Source organism: Tilletiaria anomala, assembly GCF_000711695.1.
Source record: "Tilletiaria anomala UBC 951 chromosome Unknown K437scaffold_2, whole genome shotgun sequence".
Taxonomy (NCBI): Eukaryota; Fungi; Basidiomycota; class Exobasidiomycetes; order Georgefischeriales; family Tilletiariaceae; genus Tilletiaria; species Tilletiaria anomala.
The window spans coordinates 397,286-423,485 of record NW_013547020.1 but is presented as its reverse complement, the minus strand read 5'-3'; the positions used below and the strand labels follow the sequence as shown (position 1 = coordinate 423,485).

The following is a 26,200-nucleotide window of genomic DNA, read 5'->3' as shown; positions in this document are numbered from 1 at the left end:
CCACACCACGATTTCTTGGGATGAAAAAAATCGGATGGATGGATAATTCGGCGCAGGTGAAAAGGAAGCACCGGCGATTACTGCTGACGCTCCTCATCATTTCAGGGGAATCCATCAAGCCGCACGACCGATCATCACCTATCCTCTATCACCCTGGTACGTACACATTCTCCCCCCGCACTTTCGTCTTGCGAATTGCTTTAGCGAGCACTCGCGAGAGAGACCAGACATATACGTGACCAGCTTGAAACTTCCATGGGCTTATCTCGAGGTTGCGATGGTGCTGTACTCTGTAGCATATATCTTTCGCAGAGATGCTCCTCAGTCGAATAGTTTAAGAATACAAGCACGGTCGGTTGCAGCTTCTGAGAGTCAAGCAACGCTCTATTCTGCATAGTTATGCGATGCTTCGTCGCACAGCTCGGCGACGCGCCGGACAATGTCTAATGCTCTCTCTAAGCGCAGGTAGGAAAGGCTATCCACGGGAGTGTTGCTTTGCAGGTCCCGCAGCAGCAAAAGGTATCGGGGTATACGTTGGGTACTGCGTGGGGGGACAGGGTCAGCACAAGAGCGTGAAGCAGGAGAGGAGAAAGGCATAGGCTCACGGCATAATAACGATGTCTAGCGGACTGAGCCCTTTTAATCCATTCGAATTGAGGGACGATGGAGGGGTGTCATGGTTCTTTCGCACTGCACCTAAAGCTCGACGACCAAGCGCAGTGGCCTGGAGCGGCGCAAAACCGAGCGAGGAAGCAGACCGCGAAGTGACCATGCCTTTGCTGCTGGGACCGCTGTCCGCCGAAGGCGAATCGATGTCGCCAAAAGCAGAAGGCGCCTTTGTAGGCGTGGAGGGCCGTGTGAGAGCAAGAGATTCGACCCTGCGGTCGCTCTGCGCGGAGGCCAGTGACAAAGGAGTCGAAGGCGAGCGCGTATGCTGGATGGTCTTGATGTTCTTGGTAGTTTCAGGCAGTAGATACACCTTGCCCAATTTGCCCTTGGACTTGCTTTTCTGCGCATCGCTGGCTCGCAGGCCCTCCATGATGTCCGTGACCGTGAAGCTCCAGCCGACAAACGTAGCCTCTAGTTGTGCCGCCACGACACGGAATGTTGCACCGACGCCAGCAGCGGTCGGGTCTTCGTCGATGCGAGTGACCAAGGCGCGGCTGACTGCGATGAGTTGCGGAAGAAGCGTGCGCAAGCTCAAAATGTGGCTGGCCACCACCTCAGACTGACTCAGGCGCCTATCCTTCTTGGCGGAGGCGATTTGAGGATTCGACAAGCGTCGCACTGCCTGCATGAGGCTCTCCAAGTGACGCGCATAGCTACGCTCCGTCTGCACCAGCTCGCGGATGACTGCGACAGTGGGTCAAAGTGAATTCAGGTCCTACTTTTTGCAAGTGGCGCCCGTTCAAACTCACCAAATAGCGCTTTGACTTCTTTCTTCCAGTCATCATCATTGTCAAATGCACCCTTCTGTGACTTGCCCGCCGCTTGACCAACTTGTAAAGGTGTCTGGAACAGCTCAATGGTCTCTAACACCGACTCCTTGTCGAATGCGGCCTTGGAAAGGCTCTTTAGCATGGGAGGAGAGAAGAATTTACCCAAATTGGCACTGGCGCTGTTGGCGCGTTGTCGCGGCTTGCTAGGTTCTGCCCTTTGCACTTGCGGCGGGGGCGGCAAGGGGCGCTCAGCGGAACTTGCGCGGGATCGAGAGTCTTGACGAGGCTGCAAAGCACGGGTGGCAGTTTCGCTCTTATCGTCTCGTGCTGCTTGCAAGTTCTGCTTCAATCGCACCTTGTGCCGCCGACGCACTTCTTCTAATGCTTTCAAAAACTCGACATCATCGGCCATGCTGAATGTAGGCTCGCGAAATTTGGCCTCTGCCTCGGGCAAAGGCTCTGGCTTGCGATTAAAGCCTTCCACTTTCGCGCGATCCTCTCCCACTTCGAAGGCTACGTTGATCTGGGCGCGAGGAGGAGGTAGGCCGGGCAATCGAGAGGCTGTGTGACGCTCTATTGTGCGCGATGTCAACATGGATGACGCCCGCGGCGGTATGGGCTCTGCGGTATCAACACGCTGGGTCATTTTCGGCTCTTCATCGGTCCTCGCCGAACCAGCCGAGGTGCCTATTTGGAGCGCAGATCCATCCAGCGCCGGAGATGTCGCTAAACTGGCAGAGACGCTGTAGTCCACACTATGGCTCTCGCTTGGCGCTGCAGACAGCGGCTCCAGCGGAGTGATGGGAGCAGAGGACTCACGCGAGCGAGATGCTCGGTCTGTCCACCCACGGAGGAAGCTCGAAAGCGTAGCCGATCGATCGTCAGACGAAAGCTCTGAGTACCACATGCGAGACGATGTTGGTGCTGAGCTGCGGTTGCCGAAGTCCAAGACCGAATAGCCGCTCTTTCCGAAAGAGAGGCGACGCGAAGATGCAGGCAGATGTCCTTGTTGGGAGGGTCGCCTCGATGTCGGCGAAGGCGCATGCCCCGTGTTGGAGTGCGAAAATGAGGAGGAAGGCGAGAGCGACGACTTATCTGCGATGACGCTTTCGTGATCCATGCTATGGCTGGCATCGCTCATGGTGTCGTCGAGTGCCGACTCGGTTGGCAGTTCTGCAACGGTCAAAGAAAACAGAACCGGACGCGTGTCGTGCAGATTATGAGAATTGCCACGATGCCGCACACTGGTCGCCACCTTTGCAAAGCTGCGAGGTGGAGATGTTGAAGTAGCAGCGCCGCTTGGAGGCGTATCGATCTCGAGGCCAAGGCCAAGGCCGGTACCAGCCGAGATTTCGGGCTCGGCCTCTGCGGACAGAGCCGTGTGACCAGGTTCGCTTGCACTGCTTCCATTCTTCGCGTATGGCTCGAAGACGGCTTCGAGCAGGCTCTTGCGACGCGGAATCAGCCTGCGGAAATCTGGTAACATGGATGTAGAGCTGGGTACGTTCTCGCACTCCCCCTGATGCTCGCTTTCTGCTGGTCTACGCGGAGATCGCTCGCCGTCGCCACTGCCACTGCCGCCTCCATCACTCAGTTGTTGCTGAGGCGGTGTCGCTGACCGTTTCTGTGTCCGTCCTGATGATTTTTTGCCAGTGCCACTACTCTTCAGCTGCATCGTGGAGTCGCTTTTCGCTTCGACATCGCCCAGATGTTCAGCCTGACCGATGCTGGGAGTCCTACCAGGCGCAGCGCTCAGGTGCCCACGGCCATTGACAGAGTCTGGAAGCGGAGAAGAAGAACTAGAAGCGGAAGACGATCTGAGGATTGTGAGACCTTTGAGTCTGCCGCCGAGAGCGGTCTGTGAACGTAGGCGTTCCGGCGTGGGTTTTGGGCTCGACGAGCGAGCAGATGCGGACCTGGTGAAGAAACCCGCTAGCGCCGATTTCGGTCGCGGCGGCAGGTCCTTCTCACGATCTGCAGATGTGGGCACGCTAGATGCGTGCGAGGTGCTGCGCACAGGTGCCGAGATGCCGCCTGCACCCGTCAAGCCTGCCTTCGAGCTCGACCGGCGAAAGGTTCCTACGGTTTGCAGAGACACGAACAAGTGTCTCTGGCCGCTGGCAGCAGTAGAGAAGGAGGGGGGCGTATTTGTGGCCGCCTGCGGCACTGGCGTAGCGGCAGCGCTGGACGGCGTAGTCGACGGTGTAGTCGTCCGCTGCAAGCGCTGAGACGCGCTGCTCCTGTTCTCTGACAGGGCAGGCGAGAGTATGCGCGAGAAGGAAGAATGTATTGAGGCGTTGGAGAAGCGCAGAGGATTGGGAGGCGAGAGGAACGTGCTGTGCGCCGAGGGTGCAGAGTTCGAGGAGTAGGCCAGGCCAATGGAGGAGTCGGCATGTTTGGATGATCTCGGTGCAGTCGGCACGCGTAGAGCGGAGAAGCTGTTGCCTGCTTTGCGTGGATCAACCTCACCAGACGAGCCTGTGGACGTGGAAACGGGCAAAAAACCACGTGTTTCGCTCAACGCAGACAAGCGAGTCCCCCCAGGCATCGGCATTGGCGAGCAGCTGTTGCTCGCAGGTGGCGCTAAAGAGTAGCTGAACTGGGCTGCAATCGGTGCAGATGAGGGAAGACTTTCTTTGCTCGCTGCTGCCAAAGAACTTTCCGGGGCCTCGATCCAAGGCTGGTCTGACGATGTAGGCCCTTTGAACGGAAGCAGCAGATGAGACGAATTTGTGACGATGACTTTCTTCAAGTTCTTCGTCAGAATGCCTGTTGTCGCATAATCACTTGTTTTGGGTCCAGCATGCGTCAAATCAGAACTCGAAGTTGCAGGACTCGAGCCCTGCGCCACTTCGCTGGCCGCAGACTTGCCGCTGGACGAATACCCGACGCTCGCAGCTGTACATTGCACCCGGAAAGTCGGAAGACGACTTCTAGGTGGTGTCCTTTTGGGAGCCGTCCTCTTAAGTGTGGAAGGAACATTATTACTCCCCTCATCTTCGCTGGTCTCATTTTCTGGCCCTTGGCAATGTTTGGCTGGAGACCTTCGTGTCGTTCCATCATGTCTGCGTTGCGGGTGCGCAAGTGTGCCTTTTTCTCCCATTGCACTCCCCAAGGATGTTATCGTAGTAGTGACCGAGGCGTCCCTTGCACGCCTTTTTGAGCTCGACAGCGACGTACTCCCGGTGCGCTGATCTTCACTCGTCGATGGACGGGGAACATATCCGCCGAGATCAATGGCTCGAATGGTCCTCATGCGATCGGAACTGGTCCTAGAATCAAGCGCAGGAAGTGGCTTGTCAAGGTGCTTGTATGTTGGTGTAGCTGCGGAAGCGGCGGCAGCTCGAGAGCTGGTCATGGCCGCATGTTGTTCCTCGAGCTTGGCCCCTTCTTCGAGAACGTCGTCCTCGTCGACTGCCGAGGTGTGCGCGGCTGCTGAGCGTTTCGACTGGTGTGACATGCTGAAATAGATCGGCTTGTGAGCGAGCGCCTCCACAAGTCCAGCACAGATATAATATAACACTCACGGCTTGATCTTGGCGCCAGAGTTGGCATGGTTCCCAGCAAGTAGCTCCTCGCTGCGACACTTGTCCTCAAGTTCGAGGGGCAGCTCGCGAATTGAGCTAGTAGCACCAGTATCCTCGCCGCTGTAGGCCTCTTCTTGGGGATCACCAGCTCGCGCCGTCCTGTTGGCCCCTCGACTTTGCTCCCTGCGGTTGCGGTTGCCACTGCTGCTGCTATTGCTCTTTCCGATGCGGCGTGGCGTGCCGAAATCCTCGCATTCAAACGTACTGAAGCGTCCGCAGATGCTGGCGCTGCGTGAGGCGCTAGCCTGGTCGTTGTCTGTGATCTGCTCGTCGTCTGCCCACGTAACGGGCTGCCGACCGCCAAGTGCACTAGGGTCGTGTATATTTTGCTCTGAGTTGTCCAAGTTGCAGGATTGGAACCCGACCCCAGCTTGGGACTGAAATTGGCCTATTTTCTCCCGGTCGATGCTGCTAGCAATACTGCCGCACAAACTCGGCCCAACGCGATGGGCCTGGCTGTTGAAGCCTTGGCTACTCCGTTTCCCTAGGCTCCCTGCAGCTGTAGTCACCTGAACCTTAGGCTGCAGATATATCTTCTGCCGCTCATCCTTTCGGACAGAGCACCGCGAGCCCTTTCCTTCGCCATCGTCTGCCGACAGATCGTGCCCACGCGAACTATGACGCGGTGGATAGTTGAATCGCTTCCGTTCTTCGTCACTGCCTCCGCAGCGGATGCTGCCCTCTAGCGCACTCGTCGGGCAAGGTAAATGGTCTTGAGTGATAACCTCGATGGCGCCGTTGGTGTTGGCCGAAGGCGGCAGAGCTGCGGTCTGGGTAGCTAGGATGTGCATCCTGTTGCGTTGTTGGGCGTCTCAGCCTGCTTAGGCTTGCCGAGTCAGGACCTCATGCCTAAGATCGCGCTACAGCTGCTTGCATCTAGGCGGAGGCGAAATAAAAGGGCATACGTCGGCCTGAGACAAAGGTTCTCCTCAAGTGCAATGTGACCTACATGGAGATGAGAGCGGTAAAGACGATGCGTAAGCCCCGAGCCCCGACCTTTCGTCAGAGCGGAGCAACGTTTGAGGTGACCGGAACGAAAGATAGGACTGAGGTTGGATGAACCGCACTCCTGGTTTCTATAATTGCGAGCCTCGCTGGATTCCAATTGATTTGGGACGTTGAAATGGGCAGGTTGGGATGGTCGCTTTTGCCGCAGATTCTCGCAGGGGTCGCACGTCGTAATGGCGTTGAGGGAGACGCGGAAATGCAACCCACAGGGGTGCGCGGACAAGGCAGGGAGCGCTCGTAAGTCTAGAATTAGAAAACAGGTCCTTGTGACTCAGATGCTCAACCTGTCCGAGGAGCGGTCGACAGGGATACGGGTGTGTGCAGATGGTCGAAAGATGGAGAGTGTTCGCAGGGCACTCCTGGCAATGTAACAAGAGGTTGCGTACATGAAGATTACGTCGGGTGATCCACACATTTGTCGCAGTGCCAGAAATCAAAATCGGGAGCGAAGGGGCCGCCGGCGATCTCCGATCGCATCATCACCCTCACTCCAATCGACCCTACTCCGGTTCTACATATCCACATCACACGCGTTTCATGCGGTGATGAGCCAACTCGCCTACCTTGGGCACGGAAAGGAGCTCAAATGGGAATGTCTGAAATCTAAAGTGCGAATCTGAGTATGCATTTCAAGAACCCGGTTGTCGGTATAGGCCTCCCTGAGATTCAGCTAGGTGTCGCGAGACGACCGTGACGCGAGGCGAGACAGTCTTTCATGGGAGGTGACTGAAGCGGTCCGTTTTTCGGCGTCCGTTATTCCTTCCAATTCCGTTGGTATACATACCTACATACTGGGGCTGTGGAAGTTCTGGCACAGTCGGTTTGACATGAGCATTACATAGCATGTTGCGTGAATGCGATTGAGGTCCTTCGATCGGTGGTGCGAGCATCATCAGATGACCTTGCAATTCTTGACGCTTGCACCACAACCGGCGATCAATCCACCGGAAAAACACTCATGGCAGCTAAACGAGCGAGTTTGAGACACGCAAACACACAAGCCGGCGAGCATGGTCCTACCCGCGATCCTTGTCCATCTCAACTCTCTCATGCCACACTATGGACAATGTCGAACACTCGCATGGTATCCTCGACGCAGCCGAAGATGAACAGAGGCTGTTGCACTTGATACTTTCGTTGTGAATGGTCCGACACTTGCAGAGCTGGAGTGCTCCAGCAGGCTTGCTCCATTCGCCGTGAACACTTTATCAGGTGATGTTCGGCTACAATTCTGTTAAATTCACCGCGGTAACCCCAGAATGGAGAGGCAAAGTTGCTGCTGACTCGTAAATTGTTGCAAAGCATTAGATCCGCCCTGGCGGCACGCTGATCTTTGCAGGATCGTGGTAACCCGGCTTATCTAATCTCGCTCACAAAACAATCAAGTATGGATGTCGATTCCTGTGCAAGAACCAAATGGACTGTTGCTTGGTCCCAACAAAGGTGGACTGGAGCTAGGCTAGCTTTCCTGTACAACCAAGCTGAGCATCACGCTGCTACCAGGCACGTTGGTCACATGCGCTTGTTGCTGCTGCTGCTGTAAGGCTGTGTCCGATGTCTCTATCCCCTCGCAGCCGCGTGCGAGGCTGCGACTGCGGCTGATCCAGCCGCGCTCGCTGGCAGCGACAAACATGTTCGGCAGCGCAAGCACCTGCGTCTTTCTCTTCGTTGCCTGCCCTGGTGCTTGTCCCTCCTGCTGGCCCAGCCCAGACGGGCCGCCAGATTCGAGCGTGTTGAGGCTGGGCGTGAGGAACAGGAATCGCGGACTCGCCCAGTCGGACGGATTCAGACCCGGGATGTCGAGTGCGGATGGGAACTGCACACGCGTTGTTGATGGGTCCGCCTGGTAGAATTGGACGTAGCGCTTGGCATTTTCCCTTGTTGGCATGGACCCGAATGCCGACTCGAGCTCCACGTCTGTATCGAGCGACAGACTGCCGCGGGAAGGGGATCCGGACAGGATACGGGCTAGGAGGATCGGCTGGGTTGTGCAACAAACCGACCATTTAGGTGGAGAGGTGAACATACGCATACGCGAGAAACAGAAGAAGATAAATGCAACTCACGAGCCCGCCCTCCTTGCACTCAAACACGCCAAGGTAGAATTCATCTTCCTTTTTCATGCCTTTCGATATGTCCCTCGCCTCGTCCCTGCTCATGCCCGTCTTAAGCGCTAGCTCAGCACCTTCTATTCCTTCCCGTGCTAGTGCCATTGTAGCTCCCTCCTTGGTAGCCAGCTGCTGATTTTTCGAGGCTTGCTGAATGTCTCGTAAAAATTGCTGCGTCGCGTTGCCGCCCTCGAGCGTGCTGATGATGTTGCCCCTCGCGCCCGTGATGGCTCTCCGCGGCCCGAACTCCGTTAGACCTTCAAATTTGGTCTCGACTTTCAAGCTCGCTCCTCCCGCCTCTATTCCTCCTCCCGCTACGAGGGCGATTCCAACTGCGCCATCGGCGCTAACCTCGTCCACCCCGGCTTCCGCATCTTTGAAAAAAAGTGTCTGCGCGCGCCCCGTCTCGAAAGGGGTGGCTGGGGCGACGACGCCAGCACAAGAAGCCCGGGGGAAATGCAGGTCAAGACCCTCCAGCAGTCCTTGTGGGGCTGTGTTTGAGAAAAGGATGGTGGATAATAGGTTTGGGGCTCCGGCGAAGTTATGCCGGAGGGTCTCTAACGATGCCGGCAGCTCGCCTGTGATATTCTCCCGGCCCCACAGCTGCCTCCAGCCAGTCGCGTCGCTAGTTGCGTTCCCTGGTGAAGCGCGCATTTGTCCTGATGATGAAGGTCGCAAGGAAACTGCTGCTACACCGTTAAACGTTGCGTTGAGCGCTTCGAGCTTTTGCTTTCCCCGACTGTCTTTCCAGCTTTCTTTGGATTCTGGCCACCTCCCCACCTGCGCAGGTTGTTTGCCCTGTATCATACTTCGGAAAGGAATGACATGCGACGCAGGCAGCAAAGACAGAGCAGCAGAGAAGATGGTCGACTGCGGAGCAAGAGGTGGTGCATTTGGATTCATTGCGGAAGGTGGAATGAGCGAGGCAGGGACGGAGGACGACAAGAGACCCAGGCGCGTGGTGATAAGCTTTTCCTCTTCTGTACCACTGCTACCACGGAGGAGCGACACGGCTTCGGATAAGAAATTTCGGGGTAGCTCCTTGCTCAGGGCGAAAAGCAAGACGTACTTCTTGCTAGGCTGGCTTTGCAAGCGAAGGTTAGCAGGGTCTTGAGTCCGACCTTGCAGCGTCCCGGGCGGTGCAATCGAGCTGAGCATGCCTTGCACGGTGCTCTTAAGAGCTATCAGCAATGCTTCTGGAGATGTGCTGAACAGCGTCAGTGTCTGAGCAGTTGCGAGCGGCAAAGGTCGCCGCCATGTGGATGGGTGGGCTGGGTCTGACCCGCGAGAGTTGCCCTGTTCCTTCGGGAGAGGAGATAGTAGTGATCCATTTGTTGCCGATTTTGCATACCCACGTCTTGCGTACGACACACTCTGTTCCTCCAAGCCCGCTTGTCGCACGTGGAGCAATGTAGGCAAAGCCACGGAGCGGGTTCGAGCTTGTAGGCGGCGGACGACGCGTGACGTATGGCCCATGACGCAGTTCAGTTGATATGCCAGACAATGTAGCAGATTTGGCTGCTCTTGACCAGTATCCAGCCGGAATCAAGCCCCATCGATCAATCTTGTGGCTCAGAGACCAGCCAGTCGTCGAGCAAGATAGCCAGGAAGGCACATGTACTTGCCTCAACGCATGAGGCACGAAGCCTCGAACGTTGTAATTGAAGGATTATGTCATAGATGACGATGATACGACAACACTCGCGAGAGTTTTTCTCCACCATATGTAAGTTTTCGTTTTCCCAGCTTACCGTCATCGACTCTTCACTCATCAACGCATCAACCTTTGAGCATCAGCCTTCAAAGCTGCAACAATTCATTCCTCAGCTTCTCGAGCAGTGTGAAGCTAGCATTTTTTCTCGGCGAAGGCGCGAACGCGGCCACTCTGAACTCATAGTCTGTCAAGAAGCTCAAAGGCCAGGGCTCATCGCCCGACACTATATCGTCAAAGTAGGCTCGCACGCTGTGGCAGCGGCTAGAGCGGTGACCGAAAGTCACTATATAAGCAGCAGATACAAAGTCACCTTCTTGGCCGCTTCTGCCATGCGCCTGTGTCTCCGTTGACGGCATTGCGTGGAGTGTCGAACGCTGGGGCCAGCCTTCTTGCACGCCTTCGTCCCATGCCGGTATGTACTCAGCCAAACATGACCAACGATCTGTATTACAACAGGCGGGTGAGCCGTATGCTATAAGTACCGGGCAGCGAAGCGACGCAGGATGTGTGCATGTACTGTGGACAACGGACGGAAGAAGGGCAACAATAATATAAATGTGGTTAAAGCCCCCGTGCTAAGACTGGGGCGGCAAGTCCTCGTCGAAGCGCCCACGAGTCAACCGCGCCCGCGTCTTCGACCATATCGAGCGCGGCAGCCGTGTGGTTGTCGCTGCCGGGAAGCAGCTCCTTGAAGCGGTTCTTGCAGGGCGATAAATGCACCTTGCTATTGATGGGGACGGCCTTGACGTGCACCCTGGCGCCAGCGGGGAGCTTCTCGGCAAGCGTCACCGGGTCGAAGTTGGTCACGTTGACGGTGAAGCTTCAGAGCTCATCGTTGTGGATGGTATAGGGCGGGCGGAGGGGCGAGATGATGAGGTATCTGCGAGTCAACGGCACCGGGAACAGACCGAGCAGGTGGAAGCGCAGGAGCGTCGCCATTGGCTTAGAGGGTGGCTGAAGGATCAGGGTGCTGAAAGCGGCACATCTCCAACGCATACACTCTGCTTTTTCTACTCTGTGATCGTCGCTTCCAAGTTAGCCGCGCGCAGCCGGCGCGTTGAAATCGTGGTACACTCCTGCGTGGTCGAATTGAAAGGGAGCCCGAAGCGGATGGTGATGACGACGTCGTCAGCGCTGTTCTCGGGACAGTGCTCGAACGAGTACAGCGCGCCGCTCTGGATAAGCTAACAGCCGATCAGGTGCGCCGACTGCTCTCGCAGCAGCTTGGTGTCCTGGCCGAAGCAGTTATCGGCCCAGAGGCCGGCCTGGCTAACCTTCTGCTTGTTGTTGTGGAGCAGGTTGGAGGATGCAGGGGCCTGGTACGTGTACGCGCTCCCGCCGAGCGAGCTGCTAGCTGCCGTACATGTCGTACGTGCCCCTGAGCAGTAGCTAGCCGTTCTCGATGCCAAAGTGGATCTGGCTGCTGCTCCAGGAGCCGGTAGCTCGTTGGTCCAGTCCTGCACGATGAACGGTGCAGAGGAGAACTGGATGAGGAGGCTGGCGGGGAACGTGTAGCGTTGCAGACCGGCGCGACGCGTGCTGCCCAACTCCGTCGATGTTGTTGTTGACCGTCGCGGTAAGTAGTCCTGGCTCGCCGTAGCGGTGCTCAGGCTTATGCAGGCGCTCGCATGCGTCCAGAGTCGTAAGGCACAGGTGGAACTCGCCCTAAGGGCACACGACCGGCCTCCTCTCAAAGTTTCCCGTAGCTGCAAGAGGATGAGCTGGGTACCCAAGTCGTGCAGCGGCGACATGCCTCGGACGGGAAGCGCCGCATCGTCGTTGTGCCCCGTGGGTGCGTAACCTGCCTGCTGGTCGGACCCAGCGAGATGATCATGCAGTCAGCGGACAAAGGAGCGAGAACGAAAAGGCGGCGTTATGGAACTCACGCTGGACGAGATCGATCCCGACTTTTGCAATTCCAAAAAGGACTGACAAGTTAGGGAAGAAAGTTTCCAGGGTTGCTATTTGCAGCCGTGCCAATGAACACGTTCACTAGCGCGGCCAGGTCCTGCGTATTGGCCTGCATCTGCGCCTATGGCTCCGCTGTTAAACTTTTGCTTGGGGCTAACGGTAGGCGGTAGGTCGGCAGCTTCAGAGGTCGGTGTGGCTGTCGTGGCATCAGCTGTATCGCTGTCGGCCAAGACCGACAAGGCCAGGCTCTTGAACGCGTCCTCGATCCGCGCGGCTACGGCGAAAAGGGCTTCTTGAGGGCCCGGTAGCGGTCACCAAACATGTTGAAGACGCAGACACGCCGCCGCGGGGTTCTTTTTGCCATCGTAGCCTCCTCCCGTGTTGCATATATGTATATCTATGGATATGCATGTATGTGTACATGGACGTCCATCTATGCAACCAAGCGAAGAGGCCCGTCGGCTGTGAAAGGAGCGAGGGAGTGCACTTGCGTTGACGGCTCAGTATTCGTTGCATGCAGGAACTTGTTGGTCATCAACGCTGTAACATGCCGTCTTGTCCAAATCCAAGACCGAGAGGACTTACATATGGGATGGAACCCGTTTAAGAAATGTAATTCAAGCTCGCATCGGCCTGGCGTTGCCAGGGAGTCCGTGGACGAGAACCGAGTTGGGGTGAACTCTAGTACCAGTTGCGGGATCAGCACGAGCTACAAGTAGTCCTCCTTCCTGGACTCCTGGCCACGTCGGTACGTTATGGTGTGTTGCAGCACGTACAGTCATCGAGTGTAGCCCGTTGAGGCCGTACATACGACATGCTGAAACGTTGCGTCACCGATCCGCCCCAGCTGCATTTTTCGTCGCCGAGCAGCTCTCATGCCACAGCCAAATGAAGGTTATTGACATCATTTAATGACAATAGTCAGTGTAATCTAGTACAGCGCATCTCTCACAATACACACGGACTACCGATCCTTTCCCTCCGGCAAAAGGTACATCCATCGTTCGGCCAGAAAAACTATACAGCAGTCTAGAAGCATCCAAGTCAAAGCCCAGGGCGGCAAGTGCAAGCCCGGCTAATAATGTTTTCCTTGCGCACCGCCGCGGGGCCCTCGTCGGCCGCAGCGTCGACGCAACCAGCAGTACCGCCACCGAGCTACCTCGAGTCCGCCCACTCCTCTCCAAAGGCACGTTTCAACGACCCTGTCTCGGAGCGACAGTCGTTGAAGATCACATGGTTCTCGGACGCCATGCCGCCCCTGCCGCACGGCTGGATCAGGCAGTAGGACACTGGGACGGACCGGCACTTCTACGTCAATACGCGGGCGAACGGCGGGCTAGCCGCAGCGCGCAGATGCCTCCATACTTTGACGGCTAGTATCTGCGCATCGTCAGCACGGAGGAGAGGAGAAAAGTTGGCGAAGAGAACAAGCGGATCGCAAAGGGCGAGCGCCACGACGGTGTTGGTGGCGGCAGCAGCGGCGGCGGTCGTGCTAGTCGGTGGAGCGAATTGAAAGCCGAGAAGACCGACGACGATTGGCGGGCTGGTCATCCTTCTGCCTCTTAAGCGCAAGCACAGCCTCCTCCTCATCGCGACGCTCACGGCCACGTGATCGGACACGACCCGAACAAACCGCCGCCCACCGGGCTTGAAGAAACTCGGCCGAAAGATGAGGGACAAGCTCACCTTCACCACGCAAGAGGTGCGCTTGCTCGCGCAAGTGGCACGAATGCGAGCTGGCTGAGCAGCGCACGTACGAGGCGCAACAGTAGCTATGGTATGCCATCTCTCTTGCAGCACAAACGGCCCGGTTGCAGCTGCTCGGCAGAGACCTTGAGGGCAAGGATAACGTTGTCCTCCTCCCGCTGCAGAGCTTCGTGCCGAGCTATGGCTACGATCCCTGGGGTGGCATGGTTAACAGCAACCCGAATGTCAGGTACATCAACCCCACTGGACCATACTATGGCTGCGGCGCTGGCTATGGGTACGGTGGCGGCTATGGCTTACTGCTCGCCGGAGGCTTCATGGGTGTCCCGCAGCTTGGCTCGCTCATGTTCTAAATACACATGCGTCGTATACTCATGGATTGGTTGATTCACATGACTTGGATCACATGTTCCCACTGATGCAACGAATAATACCCAAATCTATCTGGTAGTTGACTAAGATACAAAGGGGCTGAGAACGTGGGCATATGGTCTGCGTGCTATTCCCTTGCGCCAGCCCGAAAATGCAAGCCTACGACTGCGCTTCGGTTTGCGGCTGCGGCGGGTCCAGGACACCAGCCTTGTCTAGCGCCGATTCGAGCTCTCCTGATTGGTGCACTGCAAGTGCGAATCACGTTGACATAAATGCACCGTCAGTCGGGCGTACCAACGATAAAGGAAAGTACGATGTTACTGACTGCTGAGCATGATGTCACACCCTCCGATAAATTCGCCGTTGAGGTACACTTGCGGGATGGTGGGCCATTCGCTGTACTCCTTGATACCTTGCCTCAGCTCCTCATCCTCAAGGCAGTTGTACGTCCTGCAGAAGTAATGGATAGCAATGTGTGGGCGAATTCCCAGTAGGGTATCCATGAATCCGTAAATGCGAAAGAAAGATAGAAAAGTTCGAATCGCTTCGCAGACTCTCTCACTCACTTCATTTTCTCCGGCCTGACGCCCTGCACCTCCATGACCTGGCACACCGCTCTGCTGAACCCGCACATGGGCATCTGCGGTGTACCCTTCATGAATATGACCAGTGGGTCACTCTTCACCGCCGATTCGATCTTCTTGCGCGCATCCTGCGAGAGCAGCCGCACAAAGGCCGGCTGGGCGCGCAGCAACTGCGCTGGCGCCATCGACTGTGGATACGAGCGCGCTAGGCGCTGCTCGAGAAGGTGAATTTCATTCCAAGCGAAGAGAAGTTCAGTCGACGAACCGATGGCCGCAGACGCGATTTGCGAGAAAGAGGACACCAACGTCAGTTCGCTGCGGTTGGCATCTCAGCTCGTTATTGCGCTGAAAACCGACGACTCACCGACGCAGTAACCGCTGATTTAAAGAAGGACATGGCGGCGAATCAGAAGCGGTCGAAAGAGAGGTCTACACCTGATAGTCCTTGATCACTTGTGGTCCATGCGAGCGAAAGACACAAAAGATGGAGAGGTCAATGCATTCAAGAAAGTGACGTTTTGTTCGAAAGCGATGTGCGTATCCCACACTTTTCCTGACGAATGTCCTGGAACTTTTGAGCATTACATCAAGTCAACCCTACTGGAAGCGGCCAGGCATCCCAAATTTTTCTTTCCGTGTCCTTGGTCGCGCTCAACGCCTCGTTTTCCCCTGCTCAACACAGACGCAAGATCGGAAGGGGCCAAAGTTGGACTTGCAGAGCTGATGCAGTGATGGAGAAAGGCGCTGAAGCCCCCGCGCGATGCCACTGTGAATTTTTATTGTACATGGAGTGATCTAAGATAGCAACCTTTGAAGAACGGTTGGCACACGAGAGCCATGGGGAGGTCCGGACAGCAGAGGGAGAATCCTGCTGGGTCATGAAGTCCAATCGAACATGCTTTCACTCATCATCATCCCTCTGCTTCTTGCGGCTGTCGGATCTGCGGGCAGGAGAGATGAAGAGTAAAGGCAAGCTGTTAGGTCTATCGTTCGCAGGTGACAAACCACATCGATGCACTCACCCTGCGAGCTCGAGCCCGGCGCGCTTGGTTCCGCGCTTGGCAGCGTCCAAAAACTGTTCGATGGCAAAGGGATCCGCCTGGTCCTTCTCGAACTGCACCGGGCCGTGTCTCTCCTCGGCCATGTCGGCGCCTTCGAAGCGGCTCTTGCCGAGCCCGAACCGATCGTTCTTGAGCGCTTCGCCGATGCCCTCCTCCGTGCCTCCTGCGTAGATGTCGTCCGCGGTGCCGTTCCCGCCGCCTGGTCGGCTGTAGATGGCTTGCGCTGCAGACGAGCCTTGTAGCAGCGGCTTGTCGTACAGGTTGTACGAGTCATCATTGCCGAAACTCGCATTGAAGGTCTCGCGGTTGAACAGGCGTGCGTCTAGCTCGCCACCCTGCGTGCTCGGCTTGGCCAGTCCCAGCGCGATCTTCTCGGAGATGTCGCGATTCTGCTCCTTGGCGATCATTTTGGCGCGCTGCTCGGTGCCCATGTTGGACATGCGTAGCTCGCGCTCCCGCTCGCGCTTGCGCTCTGCACGCAGCCGATCGCGCTCCCGCGCCGCAGCTTCTTCCTCGCTATCCTCCGAGTCGCTCTCGCCTGAATCCGATCCGTAGCCGGCCAGCGCGCTAGGCATCGCGCCTCCCGCCGCGGCGGTCATCCTTCCGTTGCTGGCGGCTGAAGGGGCCTCGCGAGCACTGCCCGATGGCCCCGCCTCGCTGTCACCGGCAAAGGATGGCGTCGCAATACCTGCACGCTCTTCCCTCGCTCGCTGAGCTAGCATCCGCAAGTGCTCCTCCTTTGCAGCCTTCTCTTTCGCCGCCAGCTTTTGCTGCATCGCAGCACGTTGCCTAACCTCCTCCCTCGCGTGTCTATCTGCCAGGTTGAGTGCCTCGCTAAATTGCGCGAATCCGTCGTTGATATGCACATCATGCAGCCCTCGCCCATCCGTTGCGAGACGCTTGTCGAGCGGGATCGTGAATCCTCGGTTGTTCTTCCAGTTTGAAATCGAAGGCGGGATGGCCCACTCTTGCAGCTCCTGCGCGGTCGCCTTGCGCGGTGGCGAGCGCAAGACTGGAGGCGGCGGTGATGGCGGCCCTCGTGGCACCTTCTTGTGCTTCCAGCGTGACGGCTCTAACGGGTCCTCAACGACCTCGGTCATCTTGATGATGCGCTGCTTTCCATCTCCACCGCCTTGCTGACCTGGTGTATATCGGATGAAGGACGAATTGCCCTGAGTATTGGGAATGTTGCCCGGTTGTGCAGCCTTAATTTTAGTCTGGGTAATCTTCTCCAGCGCGAGCCGCGTCCTCTCAGTAACCGATGCTACCTCTTCCTCTGAAGGTCGTTCCCGCCGGTCCTCCCCTTCTTTGTAGTCTGCGCGATGTCGAAGTGGGACAATGTCCAGCTGAGTAGACTGGACGCGCTGACCATCCCTTCGGCCCTGTTGGACGATCGCATCATATCGTATGTTTCCTTCCGCGTCGAGCTGCAGTGCCAGAGCACCCCCGCTCTTTCCCTGAAAACAGGATGAAAAAAATCAGACTTAGTCCATGTCTTTTTGACAGAAGAGAGCTCGTTTTGCACCCACTGCTCCTTTGGCACCAATCTTGCCCATGTCCAGCGGATACTGCGCCACGTGGCACTCTGGATAAGCTCCGCCATCGGGTCCGAAGTCTGTCTGAGACTGCGGCCTCCATCCCTGTCGTTGTCCATAAGTTGGGATGTCGGCAGTCATGCGGGTGACGGCTGTGGAGGAAGACGAAGGCACAGATGAGATGCGAGCTGCAACGCGAGCAAGGCCTGCAGGTTCCTCATCGTCCACGTCTTCCACCCGGCTGCTGAGCCGCGGCGCTGGCAGTCTTGATGCGAGTCCTATGGAAGACATCCTGCTGGGCAAGCCGATCCTGCTGCACCTGCTGTATGTCTTCGTAGAGGCGGTCACGGCAAGGCGAGTGAGAGTCGCTGCAGCGCTGTGAGACTGTGGATGTGGGTGGATGAGCAGCAATGAGAAGTCATTATTGAAGACCTGGGAACTCTCCAACCCAATCCAATGCCTCCAGTGAAAGTCACGTGACCCTGATCGTCGCTGGTAACGCTTTCGCCGCCTACCAAACAGCAAGGAGTCTAACAGTGACAGGATGAATGACCTCGTCCTTGCATGTGTACCTTCAATTGATGCTTGGTGTCTAGTCGTTTCGAAAATCAACCCGCCGCTGGGTGTAGTCGGCGCTCATGTTTATGGGCTTCGAGGCGCGTGCTCGCCGTGGCCGCTCCAAAACGGACAAAAGGAGGTGAGAAGCAGAGCTTGCGGCACAAGGGCATCAGCGAGAACACCTGTCTTGTCCTCATCACGCGCCAGCTGAGAGCGCCTCTTCACAAGGGACAAGAACCTACCCGCACAAAAAGGAGCGACATTCCACGCATGTTCGGACCTAACACGACAAGCAGACCGCCCATGCTAATGAACTCTCCGCGAACGCGCAGGAACAAACTCCAGCAACTGACTCACTGTACGCAGAACTCGTCGCGCAATATCATAATGAATCAGCCGTCATCCTCCAGTCCACTCTTCGTCAGTTGGACATGTAGAAGATCGATTCCCATCTGCACTTTCGAGTCCGAATGAATCCCGAGCAGAGTGGGCAAAGTTTCGTGTACTCGTCTCCCACACTTCTTCTCAGCATCGCATTGGGTTCATCGAGGAGTCCGCCTCGAATGCGACAAGATTGAGAAGTGGCAATAGCGGTAGCGTCCCGCAGACAGACAAGAATGTCGTTTCGCAACGACTTGCAAGTCCTGTGATCAATCAGCCGAGTGTAGCGCCAAGCTCTTCGCGGGTCGCTCGCAATTCGGCTGATTCTGTGTCTTCTCTGATGAGTCTCGGCGACACCTTATATCACTGCAGCTTATGAGGAAATGCTCCCTCGCTGCTTCTGTTCTCAAAAGGGCTGAAGAATGCGCTCGGCGCTGGCGATGCTGTATATCCATAGCACTCTTGCCCAGATGCCGGCTTCTCAGCCGCCATCTGCAACTGCCTTCGGGTGTACTGCCCATGTGGTCTGAAGCCTAAGGCTGAGCAGTGGATCCTGCGGCTGTGGCATGACTTGGCAGTGCTCCAAGCTGCAAAGGAATGCTCGCCTGAACTTTAAAAGTAACCGGACTCGTGATCTTCACGTACTCAACTCATTCTCAGGAGCACTGCACGCCCCATCATCTATAGCATACGCATTGCAGGGAGCATAGTATACATTCGCCTACCCGCCCGCCCGGCCTCAGCCAAGCGCAGTGGTCGACAGCAGAGGGGCCGATGCGTGCGGTCAAGGGCGCGCGCTGAGCGGCTTGACGATCCTTTCGAGGCGGCCAATGACGCGGCCGACGGTCTTGCCTTTGCGGTTCTTAAGCACGCGCCTGCCTTGGGGCGTTGCGTCCTTGTCGAAAAGCACGAGGGTTGCGTTGCGGCCAGCACGTGCACCGCGGCCCGCACGGTGCAGCAGCTCGAGCGCGCTCAGCTCCTGCCTCGCCGCACGGCGCGGCGCGGTGCCCGCCGCGGACGCCGATGCGCTCTTGGCATCTGGTATGAAGATGTGCGAGACGCTCGAGTCAAAGTCGAGGCCGCGCGAAAGTAGGGACGTGGTTACGAGTACACGCGGGCTGCTGCTGCTGGACGGCACATCGGCAGCGCTTGCGGGTGTGCTTCCCCGGGTGGAAGTGAGAAAGCCAGCGAGATGAGCATTGGAGCGCATGCTGCGCGTCTTGCTTTCACCGGTCAACGCGACGTTGCTGGCGGGATAGAGGAGGGGAGGTCAGCCATGTATGTCAGGCAGGTGTGCATGGGTTGCAGGGCAGAGCAAAGCGGACTCACTCGACACCCTGGCTCTTCAGGAACTCTGCCAGAATCGTGACGGTCCTTTTCTTCTCGACAAAGACGAGCACCTTATTCCTGCCCTCGGCGTCAGCCGCCAGGGCCTCGGCAACGTGTCTGGCGAGTGCGCGATGCCTCGAACCACCGGGGTCGACGTATGCCGTCGCGAGCGTGCGCGGCAGGCGGTGCAGGCCGGGCGAGAGGAGCATGTGCGCGCGTGGGTGGTACGTGTTGAGGTGCTGCGACAGCGCCGCAGAGATGGACGCCGTGACGAACACGAGGTCTGCGGGCGGCGGCGGCGGAGCGTGGCACACGGCGGATCCAGCGAGCCGGTCGGTGTGCACGCGGCGAAGGACGCTGGTCGTCGCAGGCGCAAAGTCGCGGTCCAGCAGCGCGTCCGACTCGTCGACGACGGCTGCGCGCACAGCGTCCAGCGCGACGAGCTGCGGCTTATCCTGCGGGTCCATGCGGCCAGGCGGTGCGTCCTGCGCCTCACGGCTCGCCTTATCCGCCTGCCGCTCTTGCATACTCTTACAGACGTCGAGGAGGCGGTTCGGAGTGGAGATAAGCAGGTCGATGCCGCGCACGGGCCAAGCGGACTGCGGGTGAGAAGAGCGCTGCGGCGATGCTGCTGCTACTTTCATCCTATCAATGTCCTGTTCGAGCGCTTCGAGCCAACCGCCGCTGCTCAGACAGAGAACGCGCAGCTTCTCGATGTGGCAAAGGGATTTAGCAGCTGAAGCGAGCTGACGTGCCAGCTCGTGCGTCGGGGCGAGGAGGATGGCTCGCGGTCGTACAAGCAGCTCCTGGCCCAGTACCGGCTCCGGAGCGGACTGCCCCTCTGTATCCTTGAGCCGCTGTAAGAGCGGAAGGAGGAATGCCCACGTCTTTCCGCTTCCCGTCTCGGCTGCTAGCACTGTCTCGCTGCCGGCTTCCTTGAAGAGGAAAGGCTCTGCGCGTTCCTTGCCGAACGAGGCGCCGCCCGACGGGGCCAGCAGGAAGTGCTGAATGGAGAGCGATTGGATGTGCGTCGGTTGGAACGTTACTTTTCCCTTTTTCCCTCTTGGATCGTGGGCCGCTTGCGCTTCCAGCTGTGAGGTTGCCATCTGCAGAAAGCCTGGCGACAGTGGAAGTGTATCGAAATGCCTGGTTCGCGGGTCCAGCTGTGCCTTTGGAGCACGATTCTCTCGCAGCGGTGACAAAGTGGGAGCGGCAGTCGGTGATTGGCCGACGAGCGACCGACTCTTCCGCTGAATTCTTGATTGTCCGAAAGGTTGTGCTCCGGGACGCCTGAGTCCCTTGTCTGGCCAGGGCCGCGGTGGAAGTCTCGGGGTTCTGCTGCTGTTGCTACTGGTGCTGCCGTTATTGCGACTGATGTTAATGCCGCTTGCTGTCGCTTTCAGCACACTGGCTCTGCGCAGTTCGGCAGGATCTGCAAGACGCAAGCGGGCCGGCATGCCTGACGTTGCATGCCCGCGCGTGTGTCAGCGGGCCCCAACACAGGAAAAGGTGCAAGGCAAACAGAGGGACACGGCTGATGGCATGCTCACGCGGGGCTTTGGGCCTCTTGCCTCCTTTCCATGCAGGCATCGATGTGGAAAAGCTTCTGGCTTGCGCTAGGTCAACGACGAAGGACGCTGCTGCGTCCCCCGTGCCGCCCAAGGGCCGCGCGGGGGAGTGCAGCCATGCCGTTGCTCTTGGTCGTGGTGGTGCGTTGCTGCGGGCGAGCCGAGTGCAGACGCCGCAGACCGCATTTATGGCGCTCATGCTTGCTATGTGGCACGTGAAAAAGCAAACAAGCACACTTTGTGCAGGACAGATACCTGCATGACATGCGCTGAGGGCTCCCAAAGGCAGCAGCAACAAGGCGTTCCTTCGACTGGAAGACGGCGAAAAGGAGAAAAGGAGTGTTCGGGAGAGAGGAAACAAGACGCCGATCGGCAACTTCTATTTTAGCAGCGAAAGAGGACGCCGAAATGCGGCCTGATCGGCGACTAGCTTTTTGTGTGCATCCATATTCTCCGAAGTCCCCGCGCGGCAACTCCACTCCAGAGGAGCGAGGTTATGTATGCACACAGATTGCCATTTCGCCCGCACACTGACATGGCACATGAAGACTTGGCCAGCGCTAATTCATAAAAGGATCGGAGAGGGAACCGGGCGGGCGGAATGGGCACGTGCCTGAAGCTGGCTGGCGGGAAGGAGTTCATCGAGTGGGTGACCTCCTCCCTGGAGGAACCAAGTCGCTGTCCGCCACCGATCGAGGCCAACCCTGCAGGCTTGGCCGAAGTGAGCCGGTTTCAGCTTCACAGCATACCGCATCGACAAGGCGGGACTGAACATGCACATGCTGGAGTAAAAGCGGAACCCGCAGAACAAGCAGCATGCCGTTGAAATGGGACAACGAGCAAGCTCGATGAGGGCGAGAGGCGGCTGAAGCCTGCGTCCACTCATTCAGAATCACGTGATGGGAACATGTGACGGGCTCACTCGGACCTTGGTTATCGCCGGTGTCAGCCTGCAACTAGGCCCTTCTGCTCTGGCTAGGTGTCCACGTCATCTCCCCAAGCTTGACGAGCCGCACATTCTGGGCGACAACTCACATAATAACTTGCTACTTGCCCGGTCTCAAGTTTGCCTGTTGGCACGTCTTTCCAAAACATCTTGCCCAGATTTGCATCAAGATTTTGACGCACCTATCAGGGACCTTGACTTTGATAACTTAACTCTATCACCACCAGCAACGAAAATGTCGGCGCTCGTCACCCTCGGCCTGCCGTCGGGCTACCCGTTCGTGCTGCTCGCCACGACCTCGTCCGCCGTGCTGACTCTCTGGCAAGGTATCCTCGTCAGCCAGGCGCGCAAGGCAGCCGGCGTGCCGTACCCCCTGGCCTACGCTGACAAGGCCGAGGCGCAGGCGAACCCCAAGGCGAACGTGTTCAACTGCACGCAGAGGGCTGTGAGTGTTGCGTGCGGCCCGAGGCACGTGGGGGGTTTCGACGTAATTGAAGAGGGACGAAATTGCGCGACGAGCTGACTAACTGTTGTTTCCTGCGTTCTTTCCACCTCATGGGTTCGTGACTGCTCGCTGACTCAAATAGCACCTGAACACCCTCGAGAATGTGAGCGCATCCTTTTTCGTTACACTCTTTTTCCTTTCCATTGCATGACTGACACTCGTGCCATGCTCCTCGGTGTCACCCTTGCTCGCATCGCAACAGCTCCCGCAATTTATCCTCACGTCGCTGATTGCAGGCCTCAAGTTCCCGCGCGCGGCGGCGATCCTATCCGGCGCATGGATCGTGTCGCGCGTGCTGTACACGCTCGGCTACGTCAGCGGCGAGCCCAAGAAGCGCGTCCATGGCGCCCTCCCGGGCTACGTTGCCAGCATCGGCCTGACCCTGTTGAGCATCACTACCGCCGTGCAGCTCGCACAGCAGACCAACTGGGCTTTCTGAGCGCGCATCTTTGCCAGTCGTGACTTGTCTTTGCAAGATCTAAGCAAGACCTTTATCCAAACCCAAGCGCATGTGTAATGAGCTCGAAAATCCACGTGCATCCAATGAATGAAAACAAGAGGAACAGCGCTGGGTGATGTGTGACTCGCTCTCCGTGTGTGCGATCACATTTGTCCGACCCGATTCCTGTGCCGAGCAGGAATGACTTGCTAGAGTTGCTTTGTTGTGCGCAAGCCAAGGGAACGTGCGCGAGTGCCGAATTTTGAAGAGCATCGAACGCCGAACCTCCTGCCTGGCCCACTGGTCACACGCTCTCATTCCCGAATAAGGTAATCGCGTGCGGCTTGCCCGCACCTTTTGCACGAGTCCCCATAATACTCTTATTAATATTGCAATTTTGATCAACACATATTTACGGGTACACACGCAGTCGAGCGCTTCCTTGAGATATACTCTGCCCTTTGAAATATAGCTTATTCGTCGTGCCTCCTAGTTACATCGTAAGAAAATGATTGAGTCGCACCATCTAGCGTGGTGCTCCAGCCCTAGTCCAGCACCAGCTCGGGGGAGCAGGGAAGGGCCTAGGACGGTGTGCTATCTGCGAAAGCACCCATCAACACATTTTTTTGGGAATGTGTCCCCCCCCGGCCTCTTCCACCAAGATTTCCAACCAGGGCAGAAAAGGCGAGTGGGCCAGGGAAGCCAAGTTCTGTATCGATTGGAACCTTGGGCCATGGATAATGCGGTTCCAAGGCGATCTCTGTCATCGAATCTGCGATGGCACAGCTGAAAAATGTGAGTGGGCGTGAAGGCCAATGAACGGAATGAAAGGGCACCGGGCTGAAGGCCACGATGCAAATGAGGATAATAGGCCAACAGGCTGTGAATGAAGAATGAAAGGGTAGGAATGGCCCACATGTGAGGTGAGGGGGAAAAGGAATGGAAGTACGCCAGGCCGGGGACACTGGCATCCAGAAAGAATCCAAGGAAGGGCGGATAGGCGGCAGCCGAACCCGACGTAGAATGCATGCAGTGTGAATGCCACAGGAAGTGGCGCGGGAAAGGAATGGAGAACCATCCGGCCAAGGTCATGGCAGTCAGTGGTGCAAACGATGAAAGGAGCCCGGGTGCGTAGCCAAACGGGCAGGACAGTGCCGAAGGAAAGAAAGAGGCGAAGAGGGTAGAAAGGAAGGACGAGCGCAATACTGGACGGAAAGGAAAGTGAAATCATGTATCGAAAGGGTTTCACGGTGACACGCGCACCGGAGATGGAAATCCAGACAGGATCAAAGTCTTTGGTATCAGTTTGTGAGTTGAGCGAAAGTAAGGGGAAGAGAGCGACCGTTAGAACGTGGGAACGAAGCGTCGGCGACGACGCAAACTGTACACTCTTTAAAGGGCGTGGTCTCTTTGATGATGATACCAAGGGGAACGGGTTGGATGGGGCCAGCCATGAATGTAAGAGTGGAATTAGGAAATTGGCGCGCGAAAAAGCCTTTTGAGTATGCAGGGGTGCAACAAAGAAAAAACATTGGATAGAAACCCGTTGCCAAAATGGCTCGGCGGGATCGCGCTGGAGGGAAGGTGTGGGTTGCCCCTGGAAGAGTCATGCTGGACGCAATCAGGAATGTGAGTATTGAGTCGTTGCAGGTAAGCAAGGCTCAACAAAGAGATTGCGTGTGAGAAAATAGCTGGACCTAAGCGGAAACGGAACTGCAAAAGGGAACCGGCAGAGGCGAATCCCCTTGACTTTAGTTGTTGTCGAAGCGTGCTGAATGACCGTCTTGTCTAAAATAGGCGCAGTAGTGAGCTTTTCCTTTGGTTCATGAGGTAGAGTCGATGGCCTCGAGCGCTTTGGGACCGCACTTACCATGGCCAGAGTTGCAATCGACGCAGAAGACAGACTTGCCCTCCCAGGCCCACTCACCTTTCCGTCCCACGTTGGAATGCTTGGGGGGGGAGAGGCTGATACATTCCTGAAGAATGCCTGGATGAGTAGCCATTTGGATTATACACCGTCGCATGCAGCTGGAAAAGGGGACTGGTTTGGCTCGGGCTTGGTGCGCTTGGCAGGTTTGGGACAAAACAAAAAAAATGGGGGGAACCGTTCCTCGAGCACTTACAGGGCCGAACGAGGAAGCGTAGAGGCAACAGGTAAGGTAGAAGCAGGAAGACCCAACGAACAATAATGCAGCATCCATATCAGTGCCAGGAGCTGCACGGTTTTTGCCGCTTGCGCGGAGCGAATCATATTTGTGCCAGATGGGCCAAGCAGCCTGGGCACAACGTTTGTCGACGATACGCATGTAGCCAAAGAGTAGGTCCGCCCATTGCTCACCAGTTAACATGATGGGTTCCGGAGCTGAAGCTGCCTCAGCCAGAGTAGTGTCGAAAGAAAGCGCAACTGCAAAAAAGGAGGGAGAGCTAGAGACGCGGTAGGCGCGGAAAAAGAAAAAGCAGCAGCCAAAGCGGGTAAAAGGCAACGAGCAAGCACCGCTCGACATGGAGCAAGAGGACAAGGAGGCGCCGTGAATGCCAAGAATGGGATCCTCGGTTTGCAAGGTGAAACGTCATGAAGCGACGATCAGCCTTGCCAGGAGTGAAAGTCCAGTCTCAAGGAGAAGCACAAGGGGTATATTGAGGCCCGGCATTGGAACCACGCACTAAATCCAAGAGATGTAGAGGTCGGTACCGTCGGAAGACCACATGGTAAAAGACGCAAGGGAACGAGCTAGTGAAAGCGGACGAAATCCGAAAGACCTTTGTGTCCTGCAGTCTTGTGCATGCGATCTCCTTTGGACCGACTTTGTAATATTGAACTTGGTGATAGCAGGCTACTTGCAATGGTTTGATCCAGCAGCCTTGGGCGATGCTCTGAGCACATTGTGATGGGAGCGATCAATCTGAGCAATCCGAGCAGGGATTGGTCATCGTTCGTCACTGCCGTTCCGTTCGGCCCTCCCTACCTCGCTTCCGTTCAATGCAGTGCGGCGCGCGGTGGAGTAGGGTTTGGCAGTGATGGGCTACTGCTGGCTGGGCGAGGTATGAGCGGGCATATGTACACTTGTGCAATGCCGGCCTGGGCCTAAGAGAAACGGACCAAATAAGACAAAGGAGCGTGAGGCCCCGATTCGATTGCCCTGCTGCAGTGCAGTGCCGTTGTGCTGACTACGAGACAGTCCGTTGTCCGGGTAAGTAACGTCCACCGCGGAAGGGGCGAGCCGGCTGCCGCGTGCGGCTCCCTGTGGCTCTCCGGCCTGTCTGGCGCACGGCCAGTGTATGCAATGCAATGCAGTGACAGTGCCAGTGCCAGCCGGCATGGCCCTGTGGACCGTTAATGATTTAGGAGTGGACCACAAAGACGGGCCAAGTGCTTGCGAGGGTCACGCAACAGAGCGCTCCACCGCTCTGAAAGCTGCCCCCCCCCCACCCCGCCAGTCCATCTTCC

The 26,200-nt window shown here is 57.0% G+C and overlaps 11 protein-coding genes across 11 annotated transcripts; 2 read left to right on the top strand and 9 right to left on the bottom strand.

Annotated features, from left to right (window-relative positions):
• Positions 1–311: 311 nt before the first annotated feature.
• On the bottom strand, positions 312–5,996 carry K437DRAFT_72664 (uncharacterized protein). The gene is made up of 5 exons (XM_013390861.1): positions 5,976–5,996; positions 4,967–5,902; positions 1,419–4,900; positions 606–1,353; positions 312–541 (listed from the first exon to the last, which is right to left on the bottom strand). The coding sequence occupies exons 2-5, from the start codon at positions 5,815–5,817 to the stop codon at positions 385–387; spliced, it is 5,238 nt and encodes a 1,745-aa protein (XP_013246315.1). The 5' UTR covers positions 5,818–5,902; positions 5,976–5,996; the 3' UTR covers positions 312–384.
• A 1,497-nt stretch (positions 5,997–7,493) lies between these two features.
• On the bottom strand, positions 7,494–9,300 carry K437DRAFT_265833 (uncharacterized protein; the record flags this gene model as incomplete). The annotated part of the gene is made up of 2 exons (XM_013390860.1): positions 7,494–8,015; positions 8,101–9,300. The coding sequence occupies 2 exons, from the start codon at positions 9,298–9,300 to the stop codon at positions 7,494–7,496; spliced, it is 1,722 nt and encodes a 573-aa protein (XP_013246314.1).
• Positions 9,301–11,040: 1,740 nt separating this feature from the next.
• On the bottom strand, positions 11,041–11,882 carry K437DRAFT_265832 (glycoside hydrolase family 92 protein; the record flags this gene model as incomplete). The annotated part of the gene is made up of 3 exons (XM_013390859.1): positions 11,041–11,664; positions 11,743–11,784; positions 11,850–11,882. 3 exons carry the CDS (start codon positions 11,880–11,882, stop codon positions 11,041–11,043), a joined length of 699 nt encoding a protein of 232 aa, XP_013246313.1.
• Positions 11,883–13,452: 1,570 nt separating this feature from the next.
• Positions 13,453–13,990, top strand: K437DRAFT_72618 (uncharacterized protein). Its single transcript, XM_013390858.1, has one exon. It carries the CDS (start codon positions 13,547–13,549, stop codon positions 13,859–13,861), a length of 315 nt encoding a protein of 104 aa, XP_013246312.1. The 5' UTR covers positions 13,453–13,546; the 3' UTR covers positions 13,862–13,990.
• K437DRAFT_253171 (monothiol glutaredoxin) lies at positions 13,916–14,642 on the bottom strand. Its single transcript, XM_013390857.1, has 3 exons — positions 14,413–14,642; positions 14,172–14,296; positions 13,916–14,091 (listed from the first exon to the last, which is right to left on the bottom strand). The coding sequence occupies exons 1-3, from the start codon at positions 14,613–14,615 to the stop codon at positions 14,006–14,008; spliced, it is 414 nt and encodes a 137-aa protein (XP_013246311.1). The 5' UTR covers positions 14,616–14,642; the 3' UTR covers positions 13,916–14,005.
• A 496-nt stretch (positions 14,643–15,138) lies between these two features.
• Positions 15,139–17,609, bottom strand: K437DRAFT_230765 (uncharacterized protein). Its single transcript, XM_013390856.1, has 3 exons — positions 17,021–17,609; positions 15,453–16,948; positions 15,139–15,371 (listed from the first exon to the last, which is right to left on the bottom strand). Exons 1-3 carry the CDS (start codon positions 17,315–17,317, stop codon positions 15,332–15,334), a joined length of 1,833 nt encoding a protein of 610 aa, XP_013246310.1. The 5' UTR covers positions 17,318–17,609; the 3' UTR covers positions 15,139–15,331.
• A 1,140-nt stretch (positions 17,610–18,749) lies between these two features.
• K437DRAFT_260675 (DEAD-domain-containing protein) lies at positions 18,750–20,751 on the bottom strand (the record flags this gene model as incomplete). The annotated part of the gene is made up of 2 exons (XM_013390855.1): positions 18,750–19,212; positions 19,295–20,751. The coding sequence occupies 2 exons, from the start codon at positions 20,749–20,751 to the stop codon at positions 18,750–18,752; spliced, it is 1,920 nt and encodes a 639-aa protein (XP_013246309.1).
• A 668-nt stretch (positions 20,752–21,419) lies between these two features.
• K437DRAFT_253168 (MAPEG-domain-containing protein) lies at positions 21,420–22,876 on the top strand. The gene is made up of 3 exons (XM_013390854.1): positions 21,420–22,253; positions 22,396–22,416; positions 22,516–22,876. The coding sequence occupies exons 1-3, from the start codon at positions 21,762–21,764 to the stop codon at positions 22,750–22,752; spliced, it is 750 nt and encodes a 249-aa protein (XP_013246308.1). The 5' UTR covers positions 21,420–21,761; the 3' UTR covers positions 22,753–22,876.
• A 332-nt stretch (positions 22,877–23,208) lies between these two features.
• Positions 23,209–24,192, bottom strand: K437DRAFT_72431 (uncharacterized protein). Its single transcript, XM_013390853.1, has one exon. The coding sequence runs from the start codon at positions 23,842–23,844 to the stop codon at positions 23,347–23,349; it is 498 nt and encodes a 165-aa protein (XP_013246307.1). The 5' UTR covers positions 23,845–24,192; the 3' UTR covers positions 23,209–23,346.
• On the bottom strand, positions 23,950–24,469 carry K437DRAFT_72434 (uncharacterized protein). The gene has a single exon (XM_013390852.1). It carries the CDS (start codon positions 24,360–24,362, stop codon positions 24,054–24,056), a length of 309 nt encoding a protein of 102 aa, XP_013246306.1. The 5' UTR covers positions 24,363–24,469; the 3' UTR covers positions 23,950–24,053.
• On the bottom strand, positions 24,174–25,357 carry K437DRAFT_72448 (uncharacterized protein). Its single transcript, XM_013390851.1, has 2 exons — positions 24,623–25,357; positions 24,174–24,562 (listed from the first exon to the last, which is right to left on the bottom strand). Exons 1-2 carry the CDS (start codon positions 25,254–25,256, stop codon positions 24,504–24,506), a joined length of 693 nt encoding a protein of 230 aa, XP_013246305.1. The 5' UTR covers positions 25,257–25,357; the 3' UTR covers positions 24,174–24,503.
• Positions 25,358–26,200: the final 843 nt, after the last annotated feature.